This window comes from Oncorhynchus kisutch, unplaced genomic scaffold (assembly GCF_002021735.2).
Source record: "Oncorhynchus kisutch isolate 150728-3 unplaced genomic scaffold, Okis_V2 scaffold1050, whole genome shotgun sequence".
Lineage (NCBI taxonomy): Eukaryota > Metazoa > Chordata > Actinopteri > Salmoniformes > Salmonidae > Oncorhynchus > Oncorhynchus kisutch.
Genome location: NW_022262995.1, coordinates 68,699 through 96,647, shown reverse-complemented (window position 1 = coordinate 96,647; position 27,949 = coordinate 68,699). Strand labels below are relative to the sequence as shown.

The 27,949-nt window shown below is 46.1% G+C and overlaps 2 protein-coding genes across 3 annotated transcripts; one reads left to right on the top strand and one right to left on the bottom strand.

The window, feature by feature from the left end:
• Positions 1-141: 141 nt before the first annotated feature.
• LOC116364349 (max dimerization protein 4-like) lies at positions 142-12,105 on the top strand (the record flags this gene model as incomplete). Its single annotated transcript, XM_031817516.1, has 2 exons — positions 142-303; positions 6,738-12,105. Coding segments are annotated over 2 exons (353 nt in total), but the record flags the coding sequence as incomplete, so codon positions are not given.
• LOC109877299 (PRELI domain-containing protein 1, mitochondrial) lies at positions 9,031-27,829 on the bottom strand. Of its 2 annotated transcripts, XM_031817512.1 has the most exons (6): positions 27,691-27,829; positions 26,167-26,389; positions 25,102-25,327; positions 23,279-23,392; positions 21,988-22,066; positions 9,031-15,518 (listed from the first exon to the last, which is right to left on the bottom strand). In XM_031817512.1, exons 2-6 carry the CDS (start codon positions 26,256-26,258, stop codon positions 15,403-15,405), a joined length of 627 nt encoding a protein of 208 aa, XP_031673372.1. In that variant the 5' UTR covers positions 26,259-26,389; positions 27,691-27,829; the 3' UTR covers positions 9,031-15,402. The 2 variants fall into 2 exon arrangements, with proteins under 2 accessions (XP_031673372.1, XP_031673373.1); XM_031817513.1 differs by lacking the exon at positions 23,279-23,392.
• Positions 27,830-27,949: the final 120 nt, after the last annotated feature.

Below are 27,949 nucleotides of genomic sequence, written 5' to 3'. Positions count from 1 at the left end.
AATGTGTGTGTGTGGTGGGTGTGTGTGTGTGTGTGTGTGTGTGTGTGTGTGTGTGTGTGTGTGTGTGTGTGTGTGTGTGTGTGTGTGTGTGTGTGTGTGCCCCAATGTCATTCTAAATGTGTGTGGTGGTTTCCCCTGTAGAAGCTGGAGGAGGCGGACAGAAAGGCTCTGACACCAAAGAGCAGCTCCAGAGAGAGCACCGCTACCTCAAACGACGTCTGGAACAGCTGGTGATGCCTGGAGGCGTGGAACGTACCCGAACCGACAGCCTAGGCTCCACCATCTCCACCGACTCAGAGCAAGGTACGCTGGGACACCCGCATGACACATGAGATACAAGGTACTCAGAGCAAGGTACGCTGGGACATAAGCATGACACACACACGCGGCTCCCTGAAGCCTTTAGTAACCTATGAATGTGGTTTCCATTTATCCTTTGACCCCCCTTTGATTTAACAACTAATGTGGATCAATAGAACCAGATGTGGGGACTCTTTAGGTCAAGTCAATGACTGTAAATGAACTAATTAGTGGTCAAGGGAGGGGAGCAAGAACTGGCAGCACTGCAGCTCTTAATTAAGTAGAACACTCAGTGTTTTCTAGCACAGAATTAATCTATTCCACAAGATATAGTATGTTACAAACAGCACCAAACATCACCAAGCAGCACCAAGCAGCACCAAAACATCCACCAAGCAGCACCAAGCAGCACCAAACAGCACCAAAGCAGCACCAAACATCACCAACAGAACCCCTATACACCACTGCATTACCTTAGCCAATGATCTACCAGGTTTGCTACAGCAGGAAAATGTGAATTATTATGTGGATTATAATTCATTTATATTTTTGTAAGGGGAAATTTGGTCTTGAAATTACAAAGTGGAAATAACAAACTTTAGAAGCCTTTTTAAACCTCAAATACACCACAAGTATTATCCTGCAAAAGATAGTACTCCTGCAACAGGGTGATCAAATTAAGATCTTACATCTGTACAGACACACAAATCCCTATACTGTGTATAGCCACTGATCCATACATAATGCAAACAGGTCACCGGACACCATCTGTATATAACCAAGCCAAGTTATACATACCAATTCTCTATATTGTTCGCAGCTTCGTTAAAGCCACTGACTCGGCTTGAGGGGCCCTGACCTCTTCACTTGATCCGATATAACCGTTCCTTAAAACAAGCTGAGTAGTCCACTGAACCACTCCTTATCTAGCAGAAGCACTGATCCACATGTAATGAAGATCAATACTATCCACAGCTTCAGTGCGGACTCTGCCTGACCTCAAACTCTACTACATAGAGTGGATACTGCCCTGAAGCCTCCAGGCCCTTGATACAACCTAGTTCCCTCTACCATGCTCTAGTCTATTGTGATGCCTCTCCTTCCCTGTCTGTTCTGGACACCAGTGTTGACTTGATGGACTCCTTATAGTGCTTTCGCCTACACCTCAATCTGTACAGAGCCTGAGAGAACTACAGGCCAGTGCATTACTCTGTACACACCTGGAAAAAAACACACACACACACAGACACACACACCTGTAAACACATACACACACGCCCCTCTTGACCCCTGGTGAAACCACACACTCCTGCTGAGCCCAGCCTGGTTTAGAGGTCACGCCCGGGGGTCAAGGTCAAGCTACTCTGCTGTCACTCACAGTATTACTAAACACAGAGGCTGTTAGCTAGACTGGAGCCAGGCTGTAGCTAGACTGGAGCCAGGCTGGAGCTAGACTGATGCTAGACTGGAACTAGACTGGAAGCCAGGCTGGAGCTAGACTGATGCTAGACTGGAGCCAGGCTGGAGCTAGACTGATGCTAGACTGGAACTAGACTGTAACCAGGCTGGAGCTAGCATGATGCTAGACTGGAACTAGGCTGGAGCTAGACTGATGCTAGACTGGAACTAGACTGGAGCCAGGCTGGAGCTAGACTGGGCTAGACTGGAACTAGACTGGAGCTAGGCTGGAGCCAGGCTGGAGCTAGACTGGAGCTAGACTGGAGCTAGACTGATGCTAGACTGGAAACTAGGCTGGAGCCAGGCTGGAGCTAGACTGGAGCTAGACTGGAGCTAGACTGATGCTAGACTGGAACTAGGCTGGAGCTAGACTGGAGCTAGACTGGAGCTAGGCTGGAGCTAGACTGGAGCTAAGCTGGAGCTAGACTGATGCTAGACTGGAACTAGGCTGGAGCCAGGCTGGAGCTAGACTGGAGCTAGACTGGAGCTAGAAGGATGCTAGACTGGAACTAGGCTGGGAGCTAGACTGGAGCTAGACTGATGCTAGACTGGAGCTACACTGATGCTAGACTGGAGCTACACTGATGCTAGACTGGAACTAGACTGAAGCCAGGCAGGAGCTAGACTGGAGCTAGACTGGAACTAGGCTGGAACTAGGCTGGAGCTAGACAGATGCTAGACTGGAACTAGGCTGGAGCCAGACTGATGCTAGACTGGAACTAGGCTGGAGCTAGACTGGAGCTAGACTGGAACTAGGCTGGAACTAGGCTGGAGCTAGACTGGAGCTAGACTGATGCTAGACTGGAACTAGGCTGGAGCTAGACTGGAGCTTGGCTGGAGCTAGACTGATGCTAGACAGGAACTAGACTGATGCTAGACTGGAACTAGACTGATGCTAGACTGGAACTAGACTGATGCTAGACTGGAACTAGGATGAAGTTAGACTGGAGCTAGGCTGGAGCCAGGCTGGAGCTAGACTGGAGCTAGACTGATGCTAGACTGGAACTAGGCTGGAGCTAGACTGGAGCTAGGCTGATGCTAGACTGGAACTAGGCTGGAGCTAGACTGGAGCTAGGCTGGAGCTAGACTGGAGCTAAGCTGGAGCTAGACTGATGCTAGACTGGAACTAGACTGGAGCTAGACTGGAACTAGACTGATGCTAGACTGGAACTAGACTGATGCTAGACTGGAACTAGACTGATGCTAGACTGGAACTAGGATGAAGTTAGACTGGAGCTAGGCTGGAGCCAGGCTGGAGCTAGACTGGAGCTAGACTGGAGCTAGACTGATGCTAGACTGGAACTAGGCTGGAGCTAGACTGGAGCTAGGCTGGAGCTAGACTGGAGCTAAGCTGGAGCTAGACTGATGCTAGACTGGAACTAGACTGGAGCTAGACTGGAACTAGACTGATGCTAGACTGGAACTAGACTGATGCTAGACTGGAACTAGACTGGAGCCAGGCTGGAGCTAGACTGGAGCTAGACTGGAACTAAGCTGGAGCTAGACTGGAGCTAGACTGGAGCCAGGCTGGAGCTAGACTGGAGCTAGACTGGAACTAAGCTGGAGCTAGACTGGAGCTAGACTGGAGCTAGACTGATGCTAGACTGGAACTAAGCTGGAACTAGACTAGAACTAGACTGATGCTAGACTGGAACTAAGCTGGAGCTAGGCTGGAGCTAGACTGGAGCTAGGCTGGAGCTAGGCTGGAGCTAGGCTGGAGCTAGACTGGAACTAGGCTGGAGCTAGACTGGAACTAGGCTGGAGCTAGACTGGAACTAGACTGGAGCTAGACTGGAACTAGACTGATGCTAGACTGGAACTAGACTGATGCTAGACTGGAACTAGACTGATGCTAGACTGGAACTAGACTGGAGCCAGGCTGGAGCTAGACTGGAGCTAGACTGGAACTAAGCTGGAGCTAGACTGGAGCTAGACTGGAGCCAGGCTGGAGCTAGACTGGAGCTAGACTGGAACTAAGGCTGGAGCTAGACTGGAGCTAGACTGGAGCTAGACTGATGCTAGACTGGAACTAAGCTGGAACTAGACTAGAACTAGACTGATGCTAGACTGGAACTAGACTGATGCTAGACTGGAACTAGGATGAAGTTAGACTGGAGCTAGGCTGGAGCCAGGCTGGAGCTAGACTGGAGCTAGACTGGAGCTAGACTGGAGCTAAGCTGGAGCTAGACTGATGCTAGACTGGAACTAGACTGGAGCTAGACTGGAACTAGACTGATGCTAGACTGGAACTAGACTGATGCTAGACTGGAACTAGACTGATGCTAGACTGGAACTAGGATGAAGTTAGACTGGAGCTAGGCTGGAGCCAGGCTGGAGCTAGACTGGAGCTAGACTGGAGCTAGACTGATGCTAGACTGGAACTAGGCTGGAGCTAGACTGGAGCTAGGCTGGAGCTAGACTGGAGCTAAGCTGGAGCTAGACTGATGCTAGACTGGAACTAGACTGGAGCTAGACTGGAACTAGACTGATGCTAGACTGGAACTAGACTGATGCTAGACTGGAACTAGACTGGAGCCAGGCTGGAGCTAGACTGGAGCTAGACTGGAACTAAGCTGGAGCTAGACTGGAGCTAGACTGGAGCCAGGCTGGAGCTAGACTGGAGCTAGACTGGAACTAAGCTGGAGCTAGACTGGAGCTAGACTGGAGCTAGACTGATGCTAGACTGGAACTAAGCTGGAACTAGACTAGAACTAGACTGATGCTAGACTGGAACTAAGCTGGAGCTAGGCTGGAGCTAGACTGGAGCTAGGCTGGAGCTAGGCTGGAGCTAGGCTGGAGCTAGACTGGAACTAGGCTGGAGCTAGACTGGAACTAGGCTGGAGCTAGACTGGAACTAGACTGGAGCTAGACTGGAACTAGACTGATGCTAGACTGGAACTAGACTGATGCTAGACTGGAACTAGACTGATGCTAGACTGGAACTAGACTGGAGCCAGGCTGGAGCTAGACTGGAGCTAGACTGGAACTAAGCTGGAGCTAGACTGGAGCTAGACTGGAGCCAGGCTGGAGCTAGACTGGAGCTAGACTGGAACTAAGCTGGAGCTAGACTGGAGCTAGACTGGAGCTAGACTGATGCTAGACTGGAACTAAGCTGGAACTAGACTAGAACTAGACTGATGCTAGACTGGAACTAAGCTGGAGCTAGGCTGGAGCTAGACTGGAGCTAGGCTGGAGCTAGACTGGAACGAGGCTGGAACTAGGCTGGAACTAGGCTGGAGCTAGACTGGAACTAGACTGGAACTAGGCTGGAGCTAGGCTGGAGCTAGACTGGAACTAGGCTGGAGCTAGACTGGAGCTAGGCTGGAGCTAGACTGGAACTAGGCTGGAGCTAGACTGGAACTAGACTGGAGCTAGACTGGAACTAGGCTGGAGCTAGACTGGAACTAGGCTGGAGCTAGACTGGAACTAGGCTGGAGCTAGACTGGAACTAGGCTGGAGCTAGACTGGAACTAGGCTGGAGCTAGACTGGAACTAGACTGGAGCTAGACTGGAACTAGGCTGGAGCTAGACTGGAACTAGGCTGGAGCTAGACTGGAACTAGGCTGGAGATAGACTGGAACTAGGCTGGAGATAGACTGGAACTAGGCTGGAGCTAGACTGGAACTAGGCTGGAGCTAGACTGGAACTAGGCTGGAGCTAGACTGGAACTAGGCTGGAGCTAGACTGGAACTAGGCTGGAGCTAGACTGGAACTAGGCTGGAGCTAGGCTGGAGCTAGGCTGGAGCTAGACTGGAACTAGGCTGGAGCTAGACTGGAACTAGGCTGGAGCTAGACTGGAACTAGACTGGAGCTAGACTGGAACTAGGCTGGAGCTAGACTGGAACTAGGCTGGAGCTAGACTGGAACTAGGCTGGAGCTAGACTGGAACTAGGCTGGAGCTAGACTGGAACTAGGCTGGAACTAGACTGGAACTAGGCTGGAGCTAGACTGGAACTAGGCTGGAGCTAGGCTGGAACTAGGCTGGAGCTAGACTGGAACTAGACTGGAGCTAGACTGGAACTAGGCTGGAGCTAGACTGGAACTAGGCTGAGCTATAAGGGGCTGGTGCAGTTAAAGATGCCATTTCTGCTCCTTCTGCTTATCCCAAATGAAGTTCATTTAAGTTAATCCCTCAAAGTTTTTGTATGAAACTCTCAAAATGACTGTTTATTGGGTGATGACATGGATGGCTTCTCTCGAATCATATGACCACGTTCCAGACATTTCTTTAAATGGGAACCGAGGTGACCAAGCTCTATGGCTGCGTTTGCACATGAAGTCCAATTCTGATGTTTTCTCACTAGTTGACCAATCAGATCAGCTCTGAAAAATATATGATGTGAAAAAAATCTGATTTGATTTGTCAACATACCAATTAGTGGAAGAAATGTATACAGTATCTCTCCTACTTGGCTCCTGGAGGCCCCTGGGTAGGAGATGGGTGTTGTTGTTTACTGATCATGAGGGTGGTAAACACGTGGTGGATGTTTATCAGTAGGGGGAGGGATTACTGGAGGTAGTACAGAGACCTGCCTGTTATACAAAGTTAATGGCCGTCTAAATCCGGCCCTAATCCGCCCGGCGACACACAGAGAGGGCTCCTCAGTGTACGTGCCCAAAGTTCAACACGAACAAAATACAACGCTGTTTTGTACCCCTCTCTCTCTCTGTCTCTGTCTCTCTCTCTCTCTCACACACACACACACACACACACACACACACACACACACACACACACACACCACACACACACACACACACACACACACACACACACACACACACACACACACACACACACACCACACACACACACACACACACACACACACACACACACCATCTCCCTCCCTCTCCCTTTCCATCTCTCTCTCTTTGTTTTTGTTTCTATCTCTCTGAAAGTCCTGTTGTAGTTATTGATTTTATTCCATGAAATGTGGAGAATAACAGTTTGTCTGTCTCCCTCTCTCTCTATACAGAGGTGGACATTGAAGGCATGGAGTCCCCCCTGGGCGAGGGCGAGGGCGAGGGGGACAGCGTGGACGAGAGCATCAGTGACGACGGCCTCCTGGACGGCGAGGAGGAGGAGGACTACAACCTGCAGAGCAGCTCCAGCGACGCCAGCTACACACAGCATTCCTCCCACAGACTGCAGCCGCACCACTGCTAGGGGCCACCAGGGGGCCCCTGAGGGCCACACCTCCAATCAGCCCTCTATGACCCCAGCCCCACGTACCCTCCTATTCCCTTCCTACCCCCCCTAACATTGCCCCAGCACGCACCTCCTCCAGCCCACGCTACGCGGTCATCAGCCACCCCCCCAGCAAACAGCGGCTGTGGTCTCCCCCTCCCCAATGTCCCCATTGGAGTTTATTCCTTGGAACCAGGAAGTAGACTGTAGATGTTCCTGTCGTGGCTGACTTCCTGACTTTTTCCTGTCCTAACCCCTACACCACACCCTACCTCACCCCTATCCTATCACCCCTTATCCCGCTTATCTTGCCTAACCTGACCCCCAGACCTCCCTCACCTCTACCTGTTGTTGTGGCTGCAGGCTCGGATATAGCAGAGCAGTTTGTGGTTTCGTTGGGGACCTCTGTGGTGTGGTGGCAGACAGCTTTGACTTGTCAATGGGAACTCAGCGTGTGTGTTTAACTGTGTGTGTGTTTGTGTGTGTGGCATAGTTGTGTGTGCGTGTGCGTGTGTGTGTGTGTGTGTGTGTGCGCGTGTGGTATAGGATAGAGCATTAGCTGGGGACAAACTTCAACTCCGTCATTTGAATGAGGCACAATTTCTGATGGAGAAAAAAAATAACGTTCTATTGGAATGTCCTATTGGAGTGTTCTATTGGAGTGTTCTATTGGAGTGTTCTATTGGAGTGTTCTATTGGAGTGTTCTATTGGAATGTTCTATTGGAATGTCCTATTGGAGTGTTCTATTGGAGTGTTCTATTGGAGTGTTCTATTGGAGTGTTCTATTGGAACATATCTCTTGTTAATCTGCAAACCCCAATCAATGTTACCAAATGTACTGGACATTAGGGTCAATATTTCTAAGGGCAGCACATTGATATCTCTCCCTCTGGCTGAGTTCCTTAACCACTACTCCACACTACTGAACACGACACTAGAAGTGGGTCTGAAATGGCACCCTATTCCTTATATGGTGCAAGTATCTGAAATGGCACCCTATTCCCTATATGGTGCAAGTGTCTGAAATGGCACCCTATTCCCTATATGGTGCAAGTATCTGAAATGGCACCCTATTCCCTATATGGTGCAAGTGTCTGAAATGGCACCCTATTCCCTAAATATTCACACACGGTGCATCCTCAGAATGGAAAACCATACTTGACTTTTCAGTAGCATATTGATGTAGCAATAAAACACGGGAAGATACTGCTTTCTCGAGCCTTTAAGCGATTCTGGTGGGTCAATTTTGTCCCAAAATGGCAGCATGATTGCCCTCTTTTACTAAGTTATAGAGGACAACTGGGCATTTTGGAGGGGAAGACAGTGGATCAGCAAGATCAGGCTAACCATTCTTGTTATTCACTAATAGATCCATTTATTACCCTGCTGTCAGTCTACTCCTAGCTCCAACAGTTCTAGATGTGTGTATGCGTGTGTGTGTATGTATGCAGGCGTGCATGCGTAAGTGTGTGTGTATGTATGCATGCGTAAGTGTGTGTGTGTGTGTATGTATGCAGGCGTGCATGCGTAAGTGTGTGTGTGTATGTATGCAGGCGTGCATGCGTAAGTGTGTGTGTGCACGGTCGGTACACATTGACATGTCAAAGCTGTAGAAGTGCATAAGAATAAAAAGCCAGCTCTAATGATCAGCTCTCTGTAGAGGAATAGGTATTGCATCAAAACTAATCATAACAATGCTTTCATTTCTCTAACTCAAAGGTAGATTTGTGTATTTTCTCTGCTATATCTGTTAGCTAGATACTACTTCTGAAGCTTTGGGGACATTGTAAAAGACCAATGTAATGTATTCTTAGAAATGTACAGCACTGTCTCCAAAGCCATGCACACTAGTGTAAAATATTGACGGAAAGAGGCATATCTTTGGCCTTCTGAACATTTAACCGTTTAGGCCTGAGTTTGTCTCGTAATCCTTAGAGCTTGGCATTCCAACACTTCAAAAAGGGCCAGTCCACGACTTGGCAGGTCTGAGACCAAAAAAAGAACAAACAAAAAAAATCACAAAAGACAAAAAACGTTGCAATGAAAAACCCAGCTATCGGTCACTGAAAGTGATACTGTAGTCTATATTTTCTATTCTATTTTCCTAAATGTTCTCGTTTAACGAAAAGACAAAAAAGAAGAGTATATCTATATAAATATATGACAGGCAGACAGACAGAAGGCCAGGCTAGTTGAAGGTAGAGAGAGTGTAGAACAGGGAAGCTAGGAACCTGGTTGCCCCCTTCTCTAGATCTCTCCCCAATGTCATTCTGTGCCTTGGTGACTGTTGTCGTGTGCCCCCCTCCCTCCTCCTCCCTCCATCCCTACTCAGGTCTTGACCCTGCTACACACTCCCCCAGCTCCACCCCCTTGCCCCCCAGCTCCACCCCTTTTCGGAGTAGATGAACACTTTGTTTTAACCCCTTCCATCCCAAGCCAAATGGTAAATCTGTCTCCTCCTTGAGTGAAGAAGGGGCACGTGAAGAACTGATTTTAGCCCCTTTTGCCTCCATCGAGTACTCCTCAAGGTGTACCCCTGGTGCGGTTGCCAGGTACGCCCTACCCACTTGACGCCTGCCTGCCACACCGCTTAAAGTCAACACTGACCATACTGGTAACTCCCGATGGCAGCTTCCATTCACTCGCCCTGGCTGGTCATTATTGGGGTTCAATCAGTCAACCTGATTAAGGGTTTAAACTGCTTAATTTGTTGTTGTGGCAGCCATTTTGTTTTAGCTCTGTTTATGAAATGCACTTGTTTTTGAACAGGAAACCATTTGGGTGAGGAGAAGGGAGGAGAAATCCAATCAATGAAGGCAGCTCGTGGTGTTCTCCTCCCTCCCTCCTCCCGGTGGCACCTTCCCTACTCTACTCTACTACCATAGTTTTACCGTGACCCTGGTGGTCATGGGGCGTCTCGAGACACAGCAATATGACCATCTTGTGCTTTTTAAAGAGGAAGTGGGCGGTTGGTTGGTAGGCAGGCTTGGGTTTTGAAAAAAAAGAAAAAGACAGATTTGTGCTTCGACTCTGTGGTTCATTTTGTGACCAACAATGTTAACATTTCTGTTGATGGATTTTACCTCTGAACTCTCTCCATACACTGAAGGAGGGCGAAAAGAAACTAACCGAGAAAGATCAGTTCTTGAGTTTACATTCATGTCAAGGACCTATGTACACGACTGTTAGGAGCACAGATGTACTACTCTTTCAGTTTGCTTTTGAAATGAACAACTGAGTAAAACTTGTCAAATGAAAACAAAATATTCTCTTGCACAGAACCTCCCATCAGCTAATGTGAGGCAATGAGTAAACGGAAACACACGTGGGCCAGGTATGAGATTTCTCATGTTCAGCGACATCATTTTATAATGCACATAGCGCACGTTCAGAAAGAGTGAGTGGTTGGAGGGCAGGTGTATTAGCAGAGGAGGATACTGATTCAGATACTGAATGCAGGAGCAAAAGAAGTTGAAAAGACGTTAAGCAGACGTCTTTTTGGTTGAAAAATGTATATTTTGTGTTGAAAATGACTTTTTTGGTTGAAAAGACGTGGCCTTTTCAAAGTCTTGCGCTCACTAGGTTTCAGGGAATAAGACTGCTGGAGAGTGGTTATGGAATTTCTTTCAATGATGTGCCTTGAAAATAACTTTGTTTTCTTTTAACCAGAGAGATTGTACTTAAAGTGTGACAGAGATTGTCGAGCAAATCACTTGGCGATAGGCATTGAACACTAAATGTGTTGACTTGTGAATGAGTTTGGAAACGCCTGGGGAAAGTATCGGTTGAAAGATGTGTGCTCGACTCTCAACCCTTTCACAATGCAAAAACAACATTATTGTAAAAGTAATCGATGGTGCTGTCCAACAAGCTTCCTTTAAACGTCAGAGCGGGGGGGGGGGGGGGGGGGGGGGGGTTGACACACTTATCAATCAAGATGTGTTGACTGTTGTCGAAGCCGAGAGGTGGTTGATCCCTGCTTTAAAAATCATCTAGTCTCTGAAATTTATCCAAGTGTGTTTCATTTTTCTTTTCAAAGCACAAAAGCACAGCAAAATGATGATTGAGTCTGTCTGCAAGGCTATTGCTGCCAAGGGAGTCAGCAGGAGGGTGGGAGGGAGAGATTGGGGTGAAATAAGGTTGAGGCTCAGACCAAACAAGTGAAGCCTGTATAGAGGCAAGGGGAAAGTCAACAGACGGACATACACTCAGACCTGGGTTCACATAGTATTGTGAAATCTCTGAAAACACTTTAGCTGTGTTTGATTGTGGCTGTCTGCCTGTTTTTAATGGAATGGGCCCAAAAGAGCAAATCCCACCCATTTGGCTGGCAGGCAGACTTAACAAGCAAAGTATTTGAAATCTTTCTATTTGAGCTCAGGTCTGACAGTTACTTTCAGAGACAAATAGAACCCATTCCTGTCCTCTGTCCTTTCCAAGTGCAGCGCTATGAACAAACAATCGAATAATGCCGTAACGAAAACCCGATTCCTGCCAAATAACTAGTCACTTTGATTTTCTTTCCACCCCCTTGCGGACAGTCATCAGACACCTATGGAATCCCATCTTAAATCAGCTTTAATAGCAACATGAAATGTAGATTTTAGTCCCAAGTGTATCATTGTCTCTCTTCTTAATCCCTCTAACCCGTTACTGTCCTTTCTGTGTGACATTGCTAGAGCACCGTCTGAAGATAGGAATGATTTCTTTCCTCTTTTATGTTATGAGTTCTGCGATCGTTCTCTTGTTGTCGTCTTGTTGTCGAGTTGGCATGAGAGAACTCTTAATCCCGAGGGTGTTGTGTGTCTCGTTGATAGACAGTTTAGGGGCCTCGGAACTTTGGCCAGAGGGGGGGGGGGGGGGGCTGGTTGAGATTAGGTTCAGAGGGAGGGAGAGGATGAAGGGGGCTGAGGGAGCTTGGCATCGTAGTCAGGCAAAACACTGAGTAGGGAGAGTTCTGTGCCAGAGACCTGTGAATATGTTCCTTTAATAGCAGATGTTGTAATATGCTTTCAAAAGATGTGCTATATTATATAAATTCCTATGTATGGATACATGAGTTTACCTGGTGCTGGATAACATTTTGGCACACACTTGAAGGTATTACGGTGTATTCTTTAATTGTAATATAATTAAAAAAATGTTTTTTACACAAGGTTGTCGCAGCCTCCTTATTTGCATGATTTAAATATATTTGTGTTTTAATATTTATAGTGGTTCTGAGAAGGTCTAGCTACCGTCCAGGCCAATGGAGGCTGCTGAGGGGAGGACGGCTCATAAGGGGTGGAACAGAGCGAATGGAATGGCATCAAACATGTATTTGCTACCATTCCACCTGTTCCGTTCCAGCCCATTACCACGAGCCCCCTCCTCCCAAATGAAGGGTCCACCAACCACCTGTGGTCTAGGCCAGCCGTTAAAAAGATTTGATGTAGTTCTAACAGCCGCACACCTGAAAGTAGTCAACTAATCATCAAGCTGCTGTTAATTTGAATCAGGTGTGCTGGTGTTACACCATCATTATGGAACGACTGGGGTGCAACGAGGATTGGGTTGAGGAAGGCTTGTCCAGGCTGTTGTAAGTACTTGATTCAATGGGATTTCAAATGATCCTATTACAATGCAATAACACAGGAAGGTGAAGCGATATATTATGTAAAATAACCTCTAGTCTGGTGGAGACTGGAGAGAATGATAAACACAGGACGGTGAAGTGATTTATGTAAAATAACCTCTAGTCTGGTGGAGACTGGAGAGAATGATAAACACAGGAAGGTGAAGTGATTTATGGAGAAAATTGCCAAACAGTAATATAAAAGGTCCAATGCAGCCGTTTTCATCTCAATATCAAATCAGTTCTGGGTAACAATTAAAACCCAGAGTTAAAATCGTCAAAGAAAGAATAGTTTCTTAGCAAAATGCAATAAGTTCAGGCAGTCTTTTCCAACAGCTCTCATGCTAAAAAGGACCATTTCACAGTATTATTCCAACTTATATAAATCCCTGAATGCACTGCCCCTTTAAATAGTTGGCTGAACTTCTACAGGCTTGTTTCAGGCCCCCTGTTGTCAGATTACTGCAATAGCATCACAGCGACTTAGTTCATAAGAATATGACAACCATGGCATTGAACATTACACAATTTCATGACAATAATATGCAGTAGTTTACAATGCCTGAACCAAAACTAAATGAAATAAGATTGATAAAGTTGTATCCCAAATAACATTAAATGATGTTTATTTAAGTACAGTATTCTTTCAATGTTAAGACATATGACAATTTCCTCCAGTCTAAAATCACAGCCAAAATGATTTCAAAATCCTAATAGCTAGTTCTACCTTAAAAGGAATGCAGCAAAAACATTAAGACAGACAGACAAACCAATGTCAGACTAATACATTATTAATGTACAATAAAACACATTAAATACATCAACTGTCCCTGGTAAATGTCAAGTCAAATTCCTAATTTGATATAGCTTGATATATCCAACAAATCAATCGTAGACCTCACTGACAAATTCAGTCAAACGACGCAGTTGAAGGGTAATACAATAATTACTAATCATTTATATTATTTGATAAACTCTCAAACTCCAGCATGCATCCAGTGTTGTGGAGTTTACATTATTTCTTCAGCTTGTCTTGGTACCTTCACTGTTATTTGGCATGTCTGATCTGTCACGTTATGCTTTTCAAAACAGGCCTCACTGAGTGCACAAGAGATGTATCCCAGAGCTTACTCAAGTCAGGGTCGTGTTCTTTATGGCACACCGTATAAAAACATTTTGCAACAGAAAAGTGTTTCTATTGGATAAGTTCAGAAAGTACACTACATGACCAAAAGTATGTGGACACCTGCTCATCCAAAATCATGGGCATTAATATGGAGTTGGTCCCCCCCTTTGCTGCTACAACAGCCTCCACTCTTCTGGGAAGGCTTTCCACTAGATGTTGGAACATTGTTGCGGGGACTTGCTTCCATTCAGCCAGTGAGGTTGGGCAATTAGGCCTGGCTTGCAGTCGGCGTTCCAATTCATCCCAAAGGTGTTCAATGGGGTTGAGGTCAGGGCTCTGTGCAGGCCAGTCAAGTTCGACAGACCGTTTCTGTATGGACCTGGCTTTGTGCACGGGGGCATCATGCTGAAACAGGAAAGGGCCTTCCCCAAACTGTTGCCACAAAGTTGGAAGCACAGAATCGTCTAGAATGTCATTGCATGCTGTAGAGTTAAGATTTCCCTTCACTGGAAATAAGGGGCCCCAACCATAAACCACCACAGACCATTATTCTTCCTCCACCAAACTTTACATTTGGCACTCTGCATTGGGGCAGGTAGTGTTCTCCTGGCATCCGCCAAACCCAGATTAGTCCGTCAGACTGACAGATCGTGAAGCGTGATTCATCACTCCAAAGACTGCATTTCCGCTGGTCCAATGGTAGCGAGCTTTACACCACTCCAGCCGATGCTTTGCATTGCGTATGGTGATCTTAGGCTTTTGTGCACCTGCTCAACCATGGAAACCCATTTCATGAAGCTCCCGACGAACAATTATTGCGCTTACGTTGCTTCCAGAGGCAGTTTGGAACTCGGAAGTCCCATTCTGTGAGCTTGTTGTTGCTCCTAGACGTTTCCGCCTCACAATAACAGCACTTCGTTGACCAGGACAGAAATGTGACGAACTGACTTGATGGAGGGGTGGCATCCTATGACGGTGCCACGTTAAATCACTGAGCTCTACAGTAAGGCCAATGTTTGTCTATGGAGATTGCATGACTGTCCTTGGTTTTATACACCTGTCAGCAACATGTGTGGCTGAAATAGCCAAATCCAATCATTTGAAGGGCTGTCCACATACTTTTATCTCGGTTTCACTCGGTTTGAGAACATTTTCTCGCATTTGGGGCCTATTGAACATGTCCCTAGGTTGTGGCAGGCAGACAGACAGGGGCTCAGTACCTGAGACGTATTAATGCTATGCTAATGAAAATAAGAGGAGCAGAGCCTAACCCCAGAGGAGCAGAGCCTAACCCCAGAGGAGCAGAGCCTAACCCCAGAGGAGCAGAGCCTAACCCCAGAGGAGCAGAGCCTAACCCCAGAGGAGCAGAGCCTAACCCCAGAGGAGCAGAGCCTAACCCCAGAGGAGCAGAGCCTAACCCCAGAGGAGCAGAGCTTTTAGTGGTTTAGATGGACATATTGTACACATACTGTACACCGAGACCTTGATACAAGCAAGCTTCCAGTCAATGAAAAGGCAGCTAAAAGAGTGTGCATGCACAGCTCAATTCTGATGTGTTTTTCCTTACAAAATGGTCTTTTGACCAATCAGATCAGCTCTTAAAAAGATCAGAATTGGCCAGCCTGTGTGTTGCATGTGAATGTGTTGCTTGTGCCTGCCACTGCGTGCACAGTGTCCCGTTCCAGCCGGTGGCAGTGGATGTTCCCCTGTTGTCACACGTACTGCTGGGGCTGTTTCTGCGGGGCGGCGGCCGAGGCCAGGGTCTTGGCTTTCTCTGTAGCAGTCTTCACTGTGTCCCGGACGCAGGGCTGGCGCTGGGGTGCCTCTCCTGTGGGCAGAAGATGAGAGAGACATTGGGTGAGTGTGTATACAGTAAACTAACCAACTCGGTTCCAAAACTGGTGGTACCATGAATGCAAAATGTGAACATGGAGTGAATGAATACAACTCCACATTACTTCAAGATTTGATATCCTGAGTCTAAAAGTGTGTGTGTGTGTGTGTGTTGGAAAGATCACAAGGGTCAGGTAACAGGACTCTTGTCATGATGAGGAAGCCAGCAGGACTTCTGGTCAGGGGTTTGTTCCTGGGTCAGCATTCTCTCTAACAGTGTGTGTGGTTTGGTTTTACTATCCTTGTGGGTACCAGAAGTCCTCACAAGGATAGCAAAACAAGGAACATTTGACAAGTGGGGATATTTTGCCTGTCCCCACAAGGAAAAAGGCTATTTTAGACTTAGGGGTTAGAGTGAAGGTTAAAATGATTAGGGAAAATAGGATTTTGATTGGGAATACATTTTAAAACATGTGTGTGAAACAATATCATAATCTTCCCTCCATCTATCCATCCACCTATAAAATATTATTTTAGACGTAGGGGTTAGAGTTGAGGTGATCTCTACCATCCTCGGAGGTTTCCTAGTCAACACACTAGCACCGTCACAACAAAGACAAGCAGAGCATTCCTCTTCTTCAGTGTGAGTTGTGAACACGGAGGCCATCCAAATGCTTCTAACAGATACTTCAAACATCTGGAAAATATTTAGACTGTCAGAGAGGAGAGGAGCCAATCTTGGAGTGGTTGTTGAGGCTGAGAGATCCTATCTGGAGCGACCAGTAGGGTGGAGGGGGAGAAAGAGACACACACACACACACGGCAGGCACAATGGATCCAGTCAGACAGGCCAAGAAAGACTAAGATTAAAGTTAGGGAAAGAGGGCGAGAGAAAGATACTCAGAAAAAGGTGGCGGGTACTCCAGTAAGAGAGATCTAGACAAAAGTGTCTTGGTCAGTGAGTTGGTCAGGCCCACTGAGTCTGGCCAGCGGCAGCATAGCGTGATGTGGCCCAGAGGAACCTTAGCTCAGGGGACAAACTACTGGGAACAGGGACAAGGAGAGATGGGACAGAGGGAGGAGGCTACTAGAGTAACTGTACTGGGAACAGGGCCAAGGAGAGGCAACAGAGGCTATAGTAACTGTACTGGGAACAGTGACAAGGAGAGAGGGGACAGGAGGAAGCTACAGTAACTGTACTGGGAACAGGGATGAGAAGACAGAACATCTTCCTCCTCACTATGTTCTATGCTAGGCCAGGGTCTGGCTAAGACTTCATAGCACCACATACACTGTTCTACTACAAATAGACAATGGGGGGGAAACTATGACAACACACTCTCTCTGCTCTCCCTTTCTCCCTCCGTCTCCCCCTGACTGAACCCAGCCCAGCTGCAGGTCTGGAGCCACTGACCAGAATAACCACAGCCCTGGTCCCTTCCCAGGGCCGGCTGCCTTGGCTGACCCCCAGAGCACCCTCTCTCTGGGGGGGATAGAAGGCTTCTGAGGCCTCCACACAAAGCCACATCTTTCCTCTGGGCTCTTTGAGCTCAACCCTCGCTCCCGCTCTCTTTCTCTTCCTCGGACGCTGTCGCGAACCTCGCGGCTGGAGATGCAGGCAGGAGGGAAGGTTAGTCGCTTCACACAAACAGACGTGTGTGTGTGTGTACGCAGTCGCAAACACAAGCAGACACACCGACACAGTCGGATAGTCTCTAGCGCACACACCAACAGAAATACGTGCAGTCTCACACACTCTGTTATGAATAAAAACCCATTTGATGTTGGCCAATGACAGCAGGAGGTGGCCCTGGTTGTTTCTACCACACTGTCTGAAATGGCACCCTACTCCCTTATTGGCCCTGGTCAAAAGTAGTGCACTACATAGTGGATAGGGTGACGTTCCAGACGCACGTGACTTCGATCAAACCTTCTTGGACATCTGGTATGCTCGTTTGACTATTTCTCAGTTATGTATCATCCTTGCGCCGACTCCTTTCACAGTACTGGAGGTACTGTGTATCGGTTCTGGCCGCTCCTGTGGAGGCGGTGGAGCCCAATTAACTGAAAAGTCGGGCACAGTGGGAGGTTGGGTAGGCAGAGCGGTGCTAAGATAAAGAGACCCTGTAAAGCTTTAAAAACGCTAGGAACGATCCTCCACTATGTGGGGGAATGATCTGGCAGGGGTTCTGCACCCTGAGGAAATATTATATTCCCCCGAGTAAGTGAATTAATAAAAACGCATGAAACTAGAAAATAGTTTTTTGTTCATGTCACCTGAACAGGAAAATTAAATATCACAGAAGTTACATCAAATCAATTTAGAGTGGAATATTATGTGAATCATAACTACATGATTCACAGGTAAAGTACTTTTTTCATGAAAATAAAATCCCCCTTGACATTCATCTCAAGTTAGAATTCCTTCAGCCTACATGCACTTGCATCAACCAGGGCAAAATGATGCTACACTAGTCTACAAAACATTAGGAACACCTGCGCTTTCCATGAAACACACTGACAAGGTGAATCCCTTATTGATGGCACTTTAAATAAATAAAAAATTGCCCTTTTTTCCCTCCCCAATTTCGTGGTATCCAATTGGTAGTTAAGTCTTGTCCCTACTGGAGTTGCAGCGATGAGACTCGGGAGAGGCGAAGGTCGAGAGCCATGCGTCCCCCGAAACAACCCAACCTAGCCACACTGCTTCTTGACACAATGCACATCCAACCCGGAAGAGGAAACACCGTACACCTGGCGACCTGGTCAGCGTGCGCTGCGCCCGGCCCGACAAAACGAGTTGCTAGCGCGCGATAAGACAAGGATATCCCTGCCGGCCAAACCTTCCCTAACCCGGACGACGCTGGGCCAATTGTGTGATGTCACTTGTTAAATCAACTTCAAAATTAGTATAGGTGAAGCCTTGAGACACGGTGTGCCACTCAGAGAGTAAATGGGCGAGACAAAAGATTGAAGTGCCTTTGAACGGGGTATGGTAGTATATGCCAGGTGCACAAGAACTGCAACGCTGCTGGGATTTTCCACTTTTAACAGTTTGCATTGGTGTCAACATCGGCCAGCATCCCTGTGGAATGCTTTCAACACCTTATAGTCCATGATCCGAAACATTGAGGCTGTTCTGAAGGCAAAGGGGGTTGCAACTCAATATTAGGAAGGTGTTCTTAATGTTTTGTACACAGTATTTGCAGCAGCTACAGAACCAGAAACACAATACAGGATCTAATGCTCTCGAAAAGCTGGTCATGTCTGTCCACATTGATGCCAAAGGGAATCATTACTGTACTGGACTGCATTGTTCCTCAACTACTGTGGATACTAGAGATTGTTCTAGAAATGGCTGCCTAGTGGCTACAGAAGCTACTACCAGACAGACGAGTGACATCCCCCAGCAAGGGATTGGGACGAGGGTGTCACAGATCCATGGCTCTGTTGCAATATCCACACAAGTCTACACCTGTTGTATTCGGTGCACGTGACAAACTTTGATTTGATGCATACCATTTAGGAGGAAGCTATTGTGTCAAATGGTATCTTATGTACTATATAGTGCAGTACACTACTATTGACCAGGGCCCATAAGACTAAAGTAGTGCACAGGGATCAACTTCAGACAGTCTGCACTGGACAAGTGGTACAATTAGTATGGATATTGGAACGTAGCCATACCGTCACCATAGTAACAGACCCTAGTACTGTACTGACCACCATAATAAACCTGAGACCTAGTGACAGACCCTAGTACTGTACTGACCTCCATAATAAACCTGAGACCTAGTCCAGCTGTAGTAACAGACCCTAGTACTGTACTGACCACCATAATAAACCTGAGACCTAGTCCAGATGTAGTAACAGACCCTAGTACTATACTGACCTCCATAATAAACCTGAGACCTAGTCCAGATGTAATAACAGACCGTAGTACTGTACTGACCACCATAATAAACCTGAGACCTAGTGACAGAACCTAGTACTGTACTGACTACCATAATAAACCTGAGACCTAGTCCAGCTGTAGTAACAGACCCTAGTACTGTACTGACCACCATAATAAACCTGAGACCTAGTCCAGATGTAACAGACCCTAGTACTGTACTGAACACCATAATAAACCTGAGACCTAGTGACAGACCCTAGTACTGTACTGACTACCATAATAAACCTGAGACCTAGTGACAGACCCTAGTACTGTACTGACCACCATAATAAACCTGAGACCTAGTCCAGATGTAGTAACAGACCCTAGTACTGTACTGACCACCATAATAAACCTGAGACCTAGTGACAGACCCTAGTACTGTACTGACTACCATAATAAACCTGAGACCTAGTGACAGACCCTAGTACTGTACTGACCACCATAATAAACCTGAGACCTAGTGACAGACCCTAGTACTGTACTGACCACCATAATAAACCTGAGACCTAGTGACAGACCCTAGTACTGTACTGACCACCATAATAAACCTGAGACCTAGTGACAGACCCTAGTACTGTACTGACTCCATAATAAACCTGAGACCTAGTGACAGACCCTAGTACTGTACTGACCTCCATAATAAACCTGAGACCTAGTCCAGCCGTAGTAACAGACCCTAGTACTGTACTGACCACCATAATAAACCTGAGACCTAGTCCAGCTGTAGTAACAGACCCTAGTACTGTACTGACCACCATAATAAACCTGAGACCTAGTCCAGCTGTAGTAAGACCCTAGTACTGTACTGACCTCCATAATAAACCTGAGACCTAGTCCAGCTGTAGTAACAGACCCTAGTACTGTACTGACCTCCATAATAAACCTGAGACCTAGTGACAGACCCTAGTACTGTACTGACCTCCATAATAAACCTGAGACCTAGTCCAGATGTAGTAACAGACCCTAGTACTGTACTGACCTCCATAATAAACCTGAGACCTAGTCCAGATGTAGTGACAGACCCTAGTAATGTACTGACCACCATAATAAACCTGAGACCTAGTCCAGCTGTAGTAACAGACCCTAGTACTGTACTGACCTCCATAATAAACCTGAGACCTAGTCCAGATGTAGTGACAGACCCTAGTAATGTACTGACCCCCATAATAAACCTGAGACCTAGTCCAGCTGTAGTAACAGACCCTAGTACTGTACTGACCTCCATAATAAACCTGAGACCTAGTGACAGACCCTAGTACTGTACTGACCACCACAATAAACCTGAGACCTAATGACAGACCCTAGTACTGTACTTACCATCGCAATAAACCTGAGGCCTAGTCCAGAGTAGTGACGGCATGATGCACACAGACAGAGGGGACAAAGACACAACAATGGAAATATGTCCTATAAGCAGGACAATAACCTAAAACAAGGCCAAATTCTACACTGGAGTTTCTTACCAAGAAGACAATGAATGTTCCCGAGTGGCTGAGTTACAGTTTTATCTTAAATCTACGGAGAGACCTGAAAATGGTCAACAACTAATTCGACAGAGCTTGAAGATTTTTGAAAAGAATGGGCAAATGTTGCACAATCCAGGTGTAGAAAGCTCCTAGTGACTTACCCAGAAAGACTCACAGCTGTAATCGCTGCCAAAGGTGCTTCTACAAAGTATTGACCTCAGAGGTGTGAATACTTATGTAAATGAGATTTGTATTTCATTTGAAATAAATTTGCAAAAATGTCTAAAAACATGTCTTCACTTTGTCATTATGGGCTATTGTGTGTAAATGGTTGAGGAAAAACTAGGCATTTAATCCATTTTGAATTGCGTCTGTAACACAACAAAATGAGGAATAAGTCAAGGGGTAATGAACACTTCCTGAAAGCCCTGTGGCATATGGCGCAGTCACGCAACGCGTTGGACCAAACACTTGTCTGTGACTATACGGCTTAAGCTAGTCACATGGGATGTTTTCAGCCTCTGAACATAGACAGACAAACGGTTGAATCATTGACTCAACCAGACTCGTTCAATTAGGAGAGTGGGAACTAGTAGGTGTCACTCTTTAGGGAGGGATATCTCCGAGACGAGAAAATGGCCATACTCAAGACATGCAGTAAATCAGTTATCATTATCGTCGTATCACTCCACTCGGCGAAGGACTTCGAGAGACGCAATCACGGCCTGATTATCCAGACGATTGTGTGTTCCACTTCCAGGGGAGAGAGATCTGGCGTCTGCTCACCCAAAGGCATGATGAGAGGGTTAGTGTTGAGTTGATTGGTGGGTGGGAGCTGTGATTAATTTCACAACTTCACTTCATACCACAGCAATCAGCCATGAGGAGACTGACATACTTTTTGGTACTTTGGTGCTTTCCGTCATATTTTCCACATTACACAATCTCCCAAAAATATAACTTTTTCCCTCGAAGAAAAGTTTGCCCATCGCCTCCAACCACATCATAAATCCCAGAAATAAAGTTGTTTGGCTCCCTGCTTCTCCTACTTCAGTACGTACCGTGTAAGTTAGACAGAGCGTACTCCAGGCCCTTCATGGCCTTCACCTGGTTGCTCTTGAAGCGGGCCAAGCCAAACTCCTGGGGAACAGAACAGACGGACATGACAGGAAACAGCAGGGTTTAAATGGGGAGACATGAGAACAGCAGGGTACTTCCCCCCCCTTTCTTTCTCCCTCCTTTCATCTCTCTTGTTCTCTCTCTTTCCATTCATCTCAACTTCCTTTCTCTCTCTAGGGGTAGTCAAGGCTAGTCCACACTGCTAATAATAATAATAATAATAATAATTTTCTACCCTTGCGTAGAAAACATTCCTGGTGGAAGATGACCATTTCTTTGTTTTGGCATCTGCAGACACTTTTACTCTTGTGCCATTACTCGACCCTATAAACCCTCTCTCGTGTGTGTGTGTGTGTGTGTGTGTGTGTGTGTGAGAGAGAGAATGCCTATCTTGCTGAGGTGGAAAATACTTATGTGGGCCTCTTAGATTTGCCGACCAAATATCTGGGTGGAACTTAAGGGAAAATCTGTTTTTCAACTCAGACTGGGCTTTTGTTATAGATGGATTATATACATATGTTCTCATAGGTGTCCAACAACGACCGCAAGCAGATCCTTCAAATTGATTTCCCAGGCTACAAATCCAAATGTACTGCTGCTTTGCAAACTGCTGCTATTCAATATCTGCTCCCATTTAAAGGGGTCATGGCTTTGGTGATGAAAAGGGATCGTCTGTCCTGAGGTGAACTGGAGGTGAGGTACTTGAACTATTTTGCTGTAGTGTTGTGGTCCTCTAAGCCTCGTATACGTGGATGTATTCAATAGCCATCAGGCCTGGGTTCAAATAGTATTTGTTATCCATTAAAATAATTTAGCTGCACTTGTTTGAGCTTGATTGGCGCAATGTCACCAATGGAGTAGTCCCAAAACCAAACTAATTCGGCAACCCAGACAGGCTCAATCAAACGCTCAAAGTATTTGAAAGAAAGCAAACACTATTTGAACCCAGGTCTGCTTCGAACATTACTTTAGTCCTGGATGTACACTATCCATACAGGGAGACAGGACTGTCCTATAGCTGGTCTGGGCCTGTCCTATAGCTGCTCTGGGGCTGGCCTGTCCTATAGCTGCTCTGGGGCTGGCCTGTCCTATAGCTGCTCTGGGGCTGGCCTGTCCTATAGCTGCTCTGGGGCTGGCCTGTCCTATAGCTGCTCTGGGGCTGGCCTGTCCTATAGCTGCTCTGGGGCTGTGGTATTTTCTGTTGTGCTGCTCTGTACTACATCGGTGCTGTACCTGGATAGGTCTGGAGAAGCCGTAGACTCCAGAAGAGATCCAGGCCTCTCGTCTGAGCAGCGTGAAGGCAGGCCGGTCCTCTGACTCCTGGAACACGCAGCGCTCCTCCACAGTCTAGGAAAGAAAGGAGGAAGGGATGGGGGAGAGAGGGTTGTTAACCAGTTGGTGTTGGTTTGCTGCCCTCAACTATAGGGCACAATACAAAAAGAAGCAAACAACTTCAATGTAAAATGAATGAAGAACAAGTTATCAATTCCACTTCATTTTGAGGAACTGGTTGCATGCGATAATAACATACTGTTTTGGAAGAATCTGACATTTTGTTCCGAAATATGATCTTGTAGGTAATTACAAATTTGTTCCATCTGTCTAGTGATATGAGTCATCCCCTCCTTCAGCTGCCGTCTACTGGAATCAAAACAAGACAGCGCTCGCTAGCACGCCGCCACAACGCTTTGCGTTAACTAGACGGCGGGCATAATCTGGTGGGGTGTGAGTGTGTTCCTTATGGTGCTCCTCTTTGCTCATCTATCAAGTTGACAGCACCATATCTTGTTAGATAGACGTCAAGTGTTGGCGATCTTGAGACGAACACAAAGTGGGAAGGGGATGGACAAAGTGTTGGTTGAATCATAAAAAGGTCTGTATGATTGTAGTGTAGGTCTAGTTGATATTGACCAGGTATGGTGAGATAAAATGTCTCACTTAGTCTCTCACATTAAAGCCTTGTTCTATTGCTAACCGTAGAATGGAGTGAACTCTGACTCGCATAGAGACTTGAGATGTAAACCATGAGATATCTACCCACCCGGCTGACTCAAAGGAGGTTACACAACTTCATCTCTTTCTCATCCAACAAACCAGGTCCCTGAGAAACAGAAAACCACCAACAATACATGTCACGTCTGTGTCTCTTTAGTCAAGGGCTTACCAGTCTGAACCAATATCCAGCCAGACTGCGGAAATGTTGCAATTTTTTTTAATAGGAAATGTCACAAATTATATACAATGGAAAACGTTGTGGGTATCAGCATGAAGGAATTTCTCTGGGAAACAGTATATTCATTGTGCTGTAGGCTTGGAGACGGTCGGTTGCTAGAGAAAACAAACAAGCGCAACCAGTAAACAAGCCAGTCTCTCAGGGGGGCGGGGCAACGCAGAGGGCACTTTCTTGTCAATGTCTAGGGTCTTGTGGCTGTAATATAGGTCAACCACTGGAGGTCATGAAGGGACAGATACCAACCTAGCCTAAACCATGAGGAAAAATATATTTCATTCCGTATCTAAAGATATGCAATAATAACACTATTTGGACAGCAGTTTTCATGTAGACGTGCATATCGAAGTCTCTGTTCAATAGTAGGCTGTGTGCTAATACGTAGAAACATTCTTATCTTAGTCAATACTAATAGTGTCAGTGTTTCCTTTTTTTAGAGGCGGTGCGCCGCTGCTAGATGCAGTAGGGGAAACACAGCGTGTTCCTCTGTCTGGTGGTGGTGCTGATACCATCTCCTAAAGACAGAACACGGATTTCAAACAAATACAAGACACTACATGGTGCTGAGTCAGTGTACTGTGAAGGGACATGAGCATCCACCAACCTAGTAAAACAGAGAAACCTACACGTACTAACAAACACATACATGAACTACATGTGCCTGGCATGAGTGTCAAACCCACACGTTTGGTGTTACAAGCACCATTCTCCAACCACTAAGCTGTGGGAACCAGTATCCCTGGGTTCCAAATCAACACCTAGCCCCTACTCACTTCTTGGTGTAGGGGTCGACTCAGAACGGAGCATATGTCGGGGTGTACCTCACCATTAACGTAGTGTGATTGAGGTTCCAGGTGTACGTGGTGAGGCTCTTGGTGACCGGGTCGACGACGGAGTCCTCTACGATGTAGACGGAGCGTGATAGGTTGGAGGGGAAGAGGAACTCAGCCCAGCGAGGCATTCGATTGGTCTTGGTGAGCAGGCGTCTGGAGAGAAGCCGCTGGTCCGCCGTCACCTCACGGAGAACCACGTCCTCTGTGAGAACATGGGTGCTGATGCACGGGAACACACACAATGTTAGTGGTATGCTATCAGTTGGTCCAATTACTAGTTGTTCAGACAACATAACATATTTTCACGACACTTAACATACTCCACAAACACATTTTGAACATTGTCAGTACTTCTGAATTTAACCTGCTAAATAGTTGCAGATTTGTACATTTCAAGTACTTGTATTTGATTATTAGCAATCGAATACAAACCTTGAATCAAGTAGTCAAATAAAAGGAAAGATGGCCGGGTTAAATACAGAGCAGAAATTAACAATACAAACTAAATGAAGTCACTGACTGACTAAGTCACTTCCTTCTGATCTGACAAAGCTTGGCATCACTTCTCCACTGTGATCATTCTCAGTTCTCCATCTTAATAAACTCTTCTCACTGTTGTTTTTTCTAAACGTGTGTAACAGCGTCAGACACCATCGTCTCATTGTGATTGAGAACAGGGCAATTCCACAGTAACATAATGATGCTGAGACTGATTTTTTCACTTTAGAATGTATATCAAACAAAAAAACAATGACTGCAAAGTTAAACTGTACAACTCTATGCATAAGGACTACTTGTACCAATGTCCACTGAACATTTTACAAAAACACATTTGGTTGAACAGTGCAGATGCACAGTTTGGCTATAGAATGACGGTTGGTGCCGTTTGTGCAGATTCACATTCACAGCTGATAGTAGGAGAAAACACAGGTTTTCCATGGGTCTGGAGTTTGTTACTCAATGGAAAATAGGCATATCCCTTCTCTCTCCTACTAGATGCACATCTCACCAAATCATTGAGGCATCCGCCATAAAAAGGTCAGCGCGAGGTCCTGTACCTGAATGGGTTGGGATACCTCTGCCAGAAGGCAGAGACAACATGGTCCCACGTGGTCCTGATGTCTACATCGTTAGAGAAGTACTTGACCATTCTCCCCCTGCCTGCCGATGTGCAGGCTGTTGGTCTGAACACGGACTTCTTCGGATTGTCCTGTCTGTGATTACTATGCTGGGTGCTCTGATGTTACTGACTCCATCCACACCTGACGCACACACTGAACCCTGGCGAGGAAGAGAGGTGGAGGGAGGGAGAGAGGGGTATTTCAGGATAACAGGTATAATAGGACAGACCTTTATCTCAGCTACATGTAGGTCTGATAACATCAGATACTGTATGTGTTCAAAACAGAACCAAAAAGATATGTTGCTCTGCTCTAGGTTTGTAGCTACTACTGGCTAGCTACAGCCCTCTGTGGTTATTATGTGCAGCTTCAATCATTTTAGTCATTTAACTGACACTTATGCAGTGCGACTTACATGAGAAATTAGGGCTAAGTGCCTTGCTCAAGGGCACATCGGCAGATTTTTCACAGTCGGCTCGTGGATTCGAACCAGTGACCTTTCAGTTATTGACCCAATGCGCTTAACCATTAGGCTACCTGCTGCCGGTCCCACAAAATGGGATGTACTGTGTAAAAGTAGCTAGCGTAGTATCTCCTGACAGCTGGGTCAAATACACACAGGTATCATATGAACTTAGAGCAGTACACCCTGCGGGGTATCACCGTTCGCTTTACTAGACCTGTCACAGATTCAGTCACATACTGTACAAGGGGAGAAGGAACATTGCTCAAGGTTGCATGGGAAATAACGTGACCCCCTGCAACATGTGACAGTTGTGACGTTAGATGACGATTGGCACAAGGTCTTCACTAGTTACCACAGCTACAAAGTCATAATTATCACTAAACCCCGCCTGTCCCTACAAATTATCTCCTTAAAATCTAAGCTTTACCCTAAACTTAACCACACTGCTAACCTTATGACTAACCTTAATTTAAAGACCAAAAAGCACATTTTTGTTTTCATTAATTTTTACGAACTAGACCATTTTGACTTTGTGGCTGTGGTAACTAGTGACAACCATCAAACTGCTCATTCAATCGAAAAAGCATACCGGTTTTGAAATTAATCTTGTTCTATTAAAACCTAGCTACATTGCCAAGAACATAACTCCCGTTCCCTTTACAATGTACTTGTCTGGATTGAGCGTGCTGGTCTTTGTGGAACATGTCACATTGACTGATCGTGCTATCATGCGACCTATAGCTGGCAAAAACACTAAATTCATGTACGATTATGAAGGCTAGATTATTAGCTAGCTAGCTAGTAATTCGCTACTATACGGGTTTGTCTAGTTTACTGACATAATTTTAGCAGTTTCACATGGTGAAATGTAACGTTAGCTATCGTTTTGTTACGTGTTAGCATGAGTAGCTTAGCTAGCTGGCTAATTCCTCAAAATACAGATATCAAGTTATCAAACTGTACTGAACTATGGCAAGTATTTACTGTTCACATACCTGATATACTATCGCAGCATTTATGGGGATTTTCAGTGCACCAATAGTTAGATTTCCTCCGTCATGTTCCCTATTTTGATAGTAGCGTAACAGCAGTCGTCATTGAATCGGAAGTTGTCTAGTCCAAAAATGGCATGTGTAGTATCCAACAATGCACCGCTTTAATCATGAATATTCATGACAGGACTACAACTCTCTTCTTCTATTGGACTTCATTGGTGAAAACCACGCCGATGAAGATACATTGTCATGATGTATA

What these genes read in the sequence shown, in the direction of transcription:
- LOC109877299 (XM_031817512.1), bottom strand. Translation starts at nt 26,258, where the DNA reads ATGGTCAAGTACTTCTCTAACGATGTAGACATCAGGACCACGTGGGAC. An exon ending in AGGTATCCCAACCCATTCAG is followed by an intron (nt 25,328 to 26,166) that starts GTACAGGACCTC and finishes CCCGTGCATCAG; the next exon opens with CACCCATGTTCTCACAGAGG. An exon ending in CGCTCTGTCTAACTTACACG is followed by an intron (nt 15,519 to 21,987) that starts GTACGTACTGAA and finishes TTCTGCCCACAG; the next exon opens with GAGAGGCACCCCAGCGCCAG.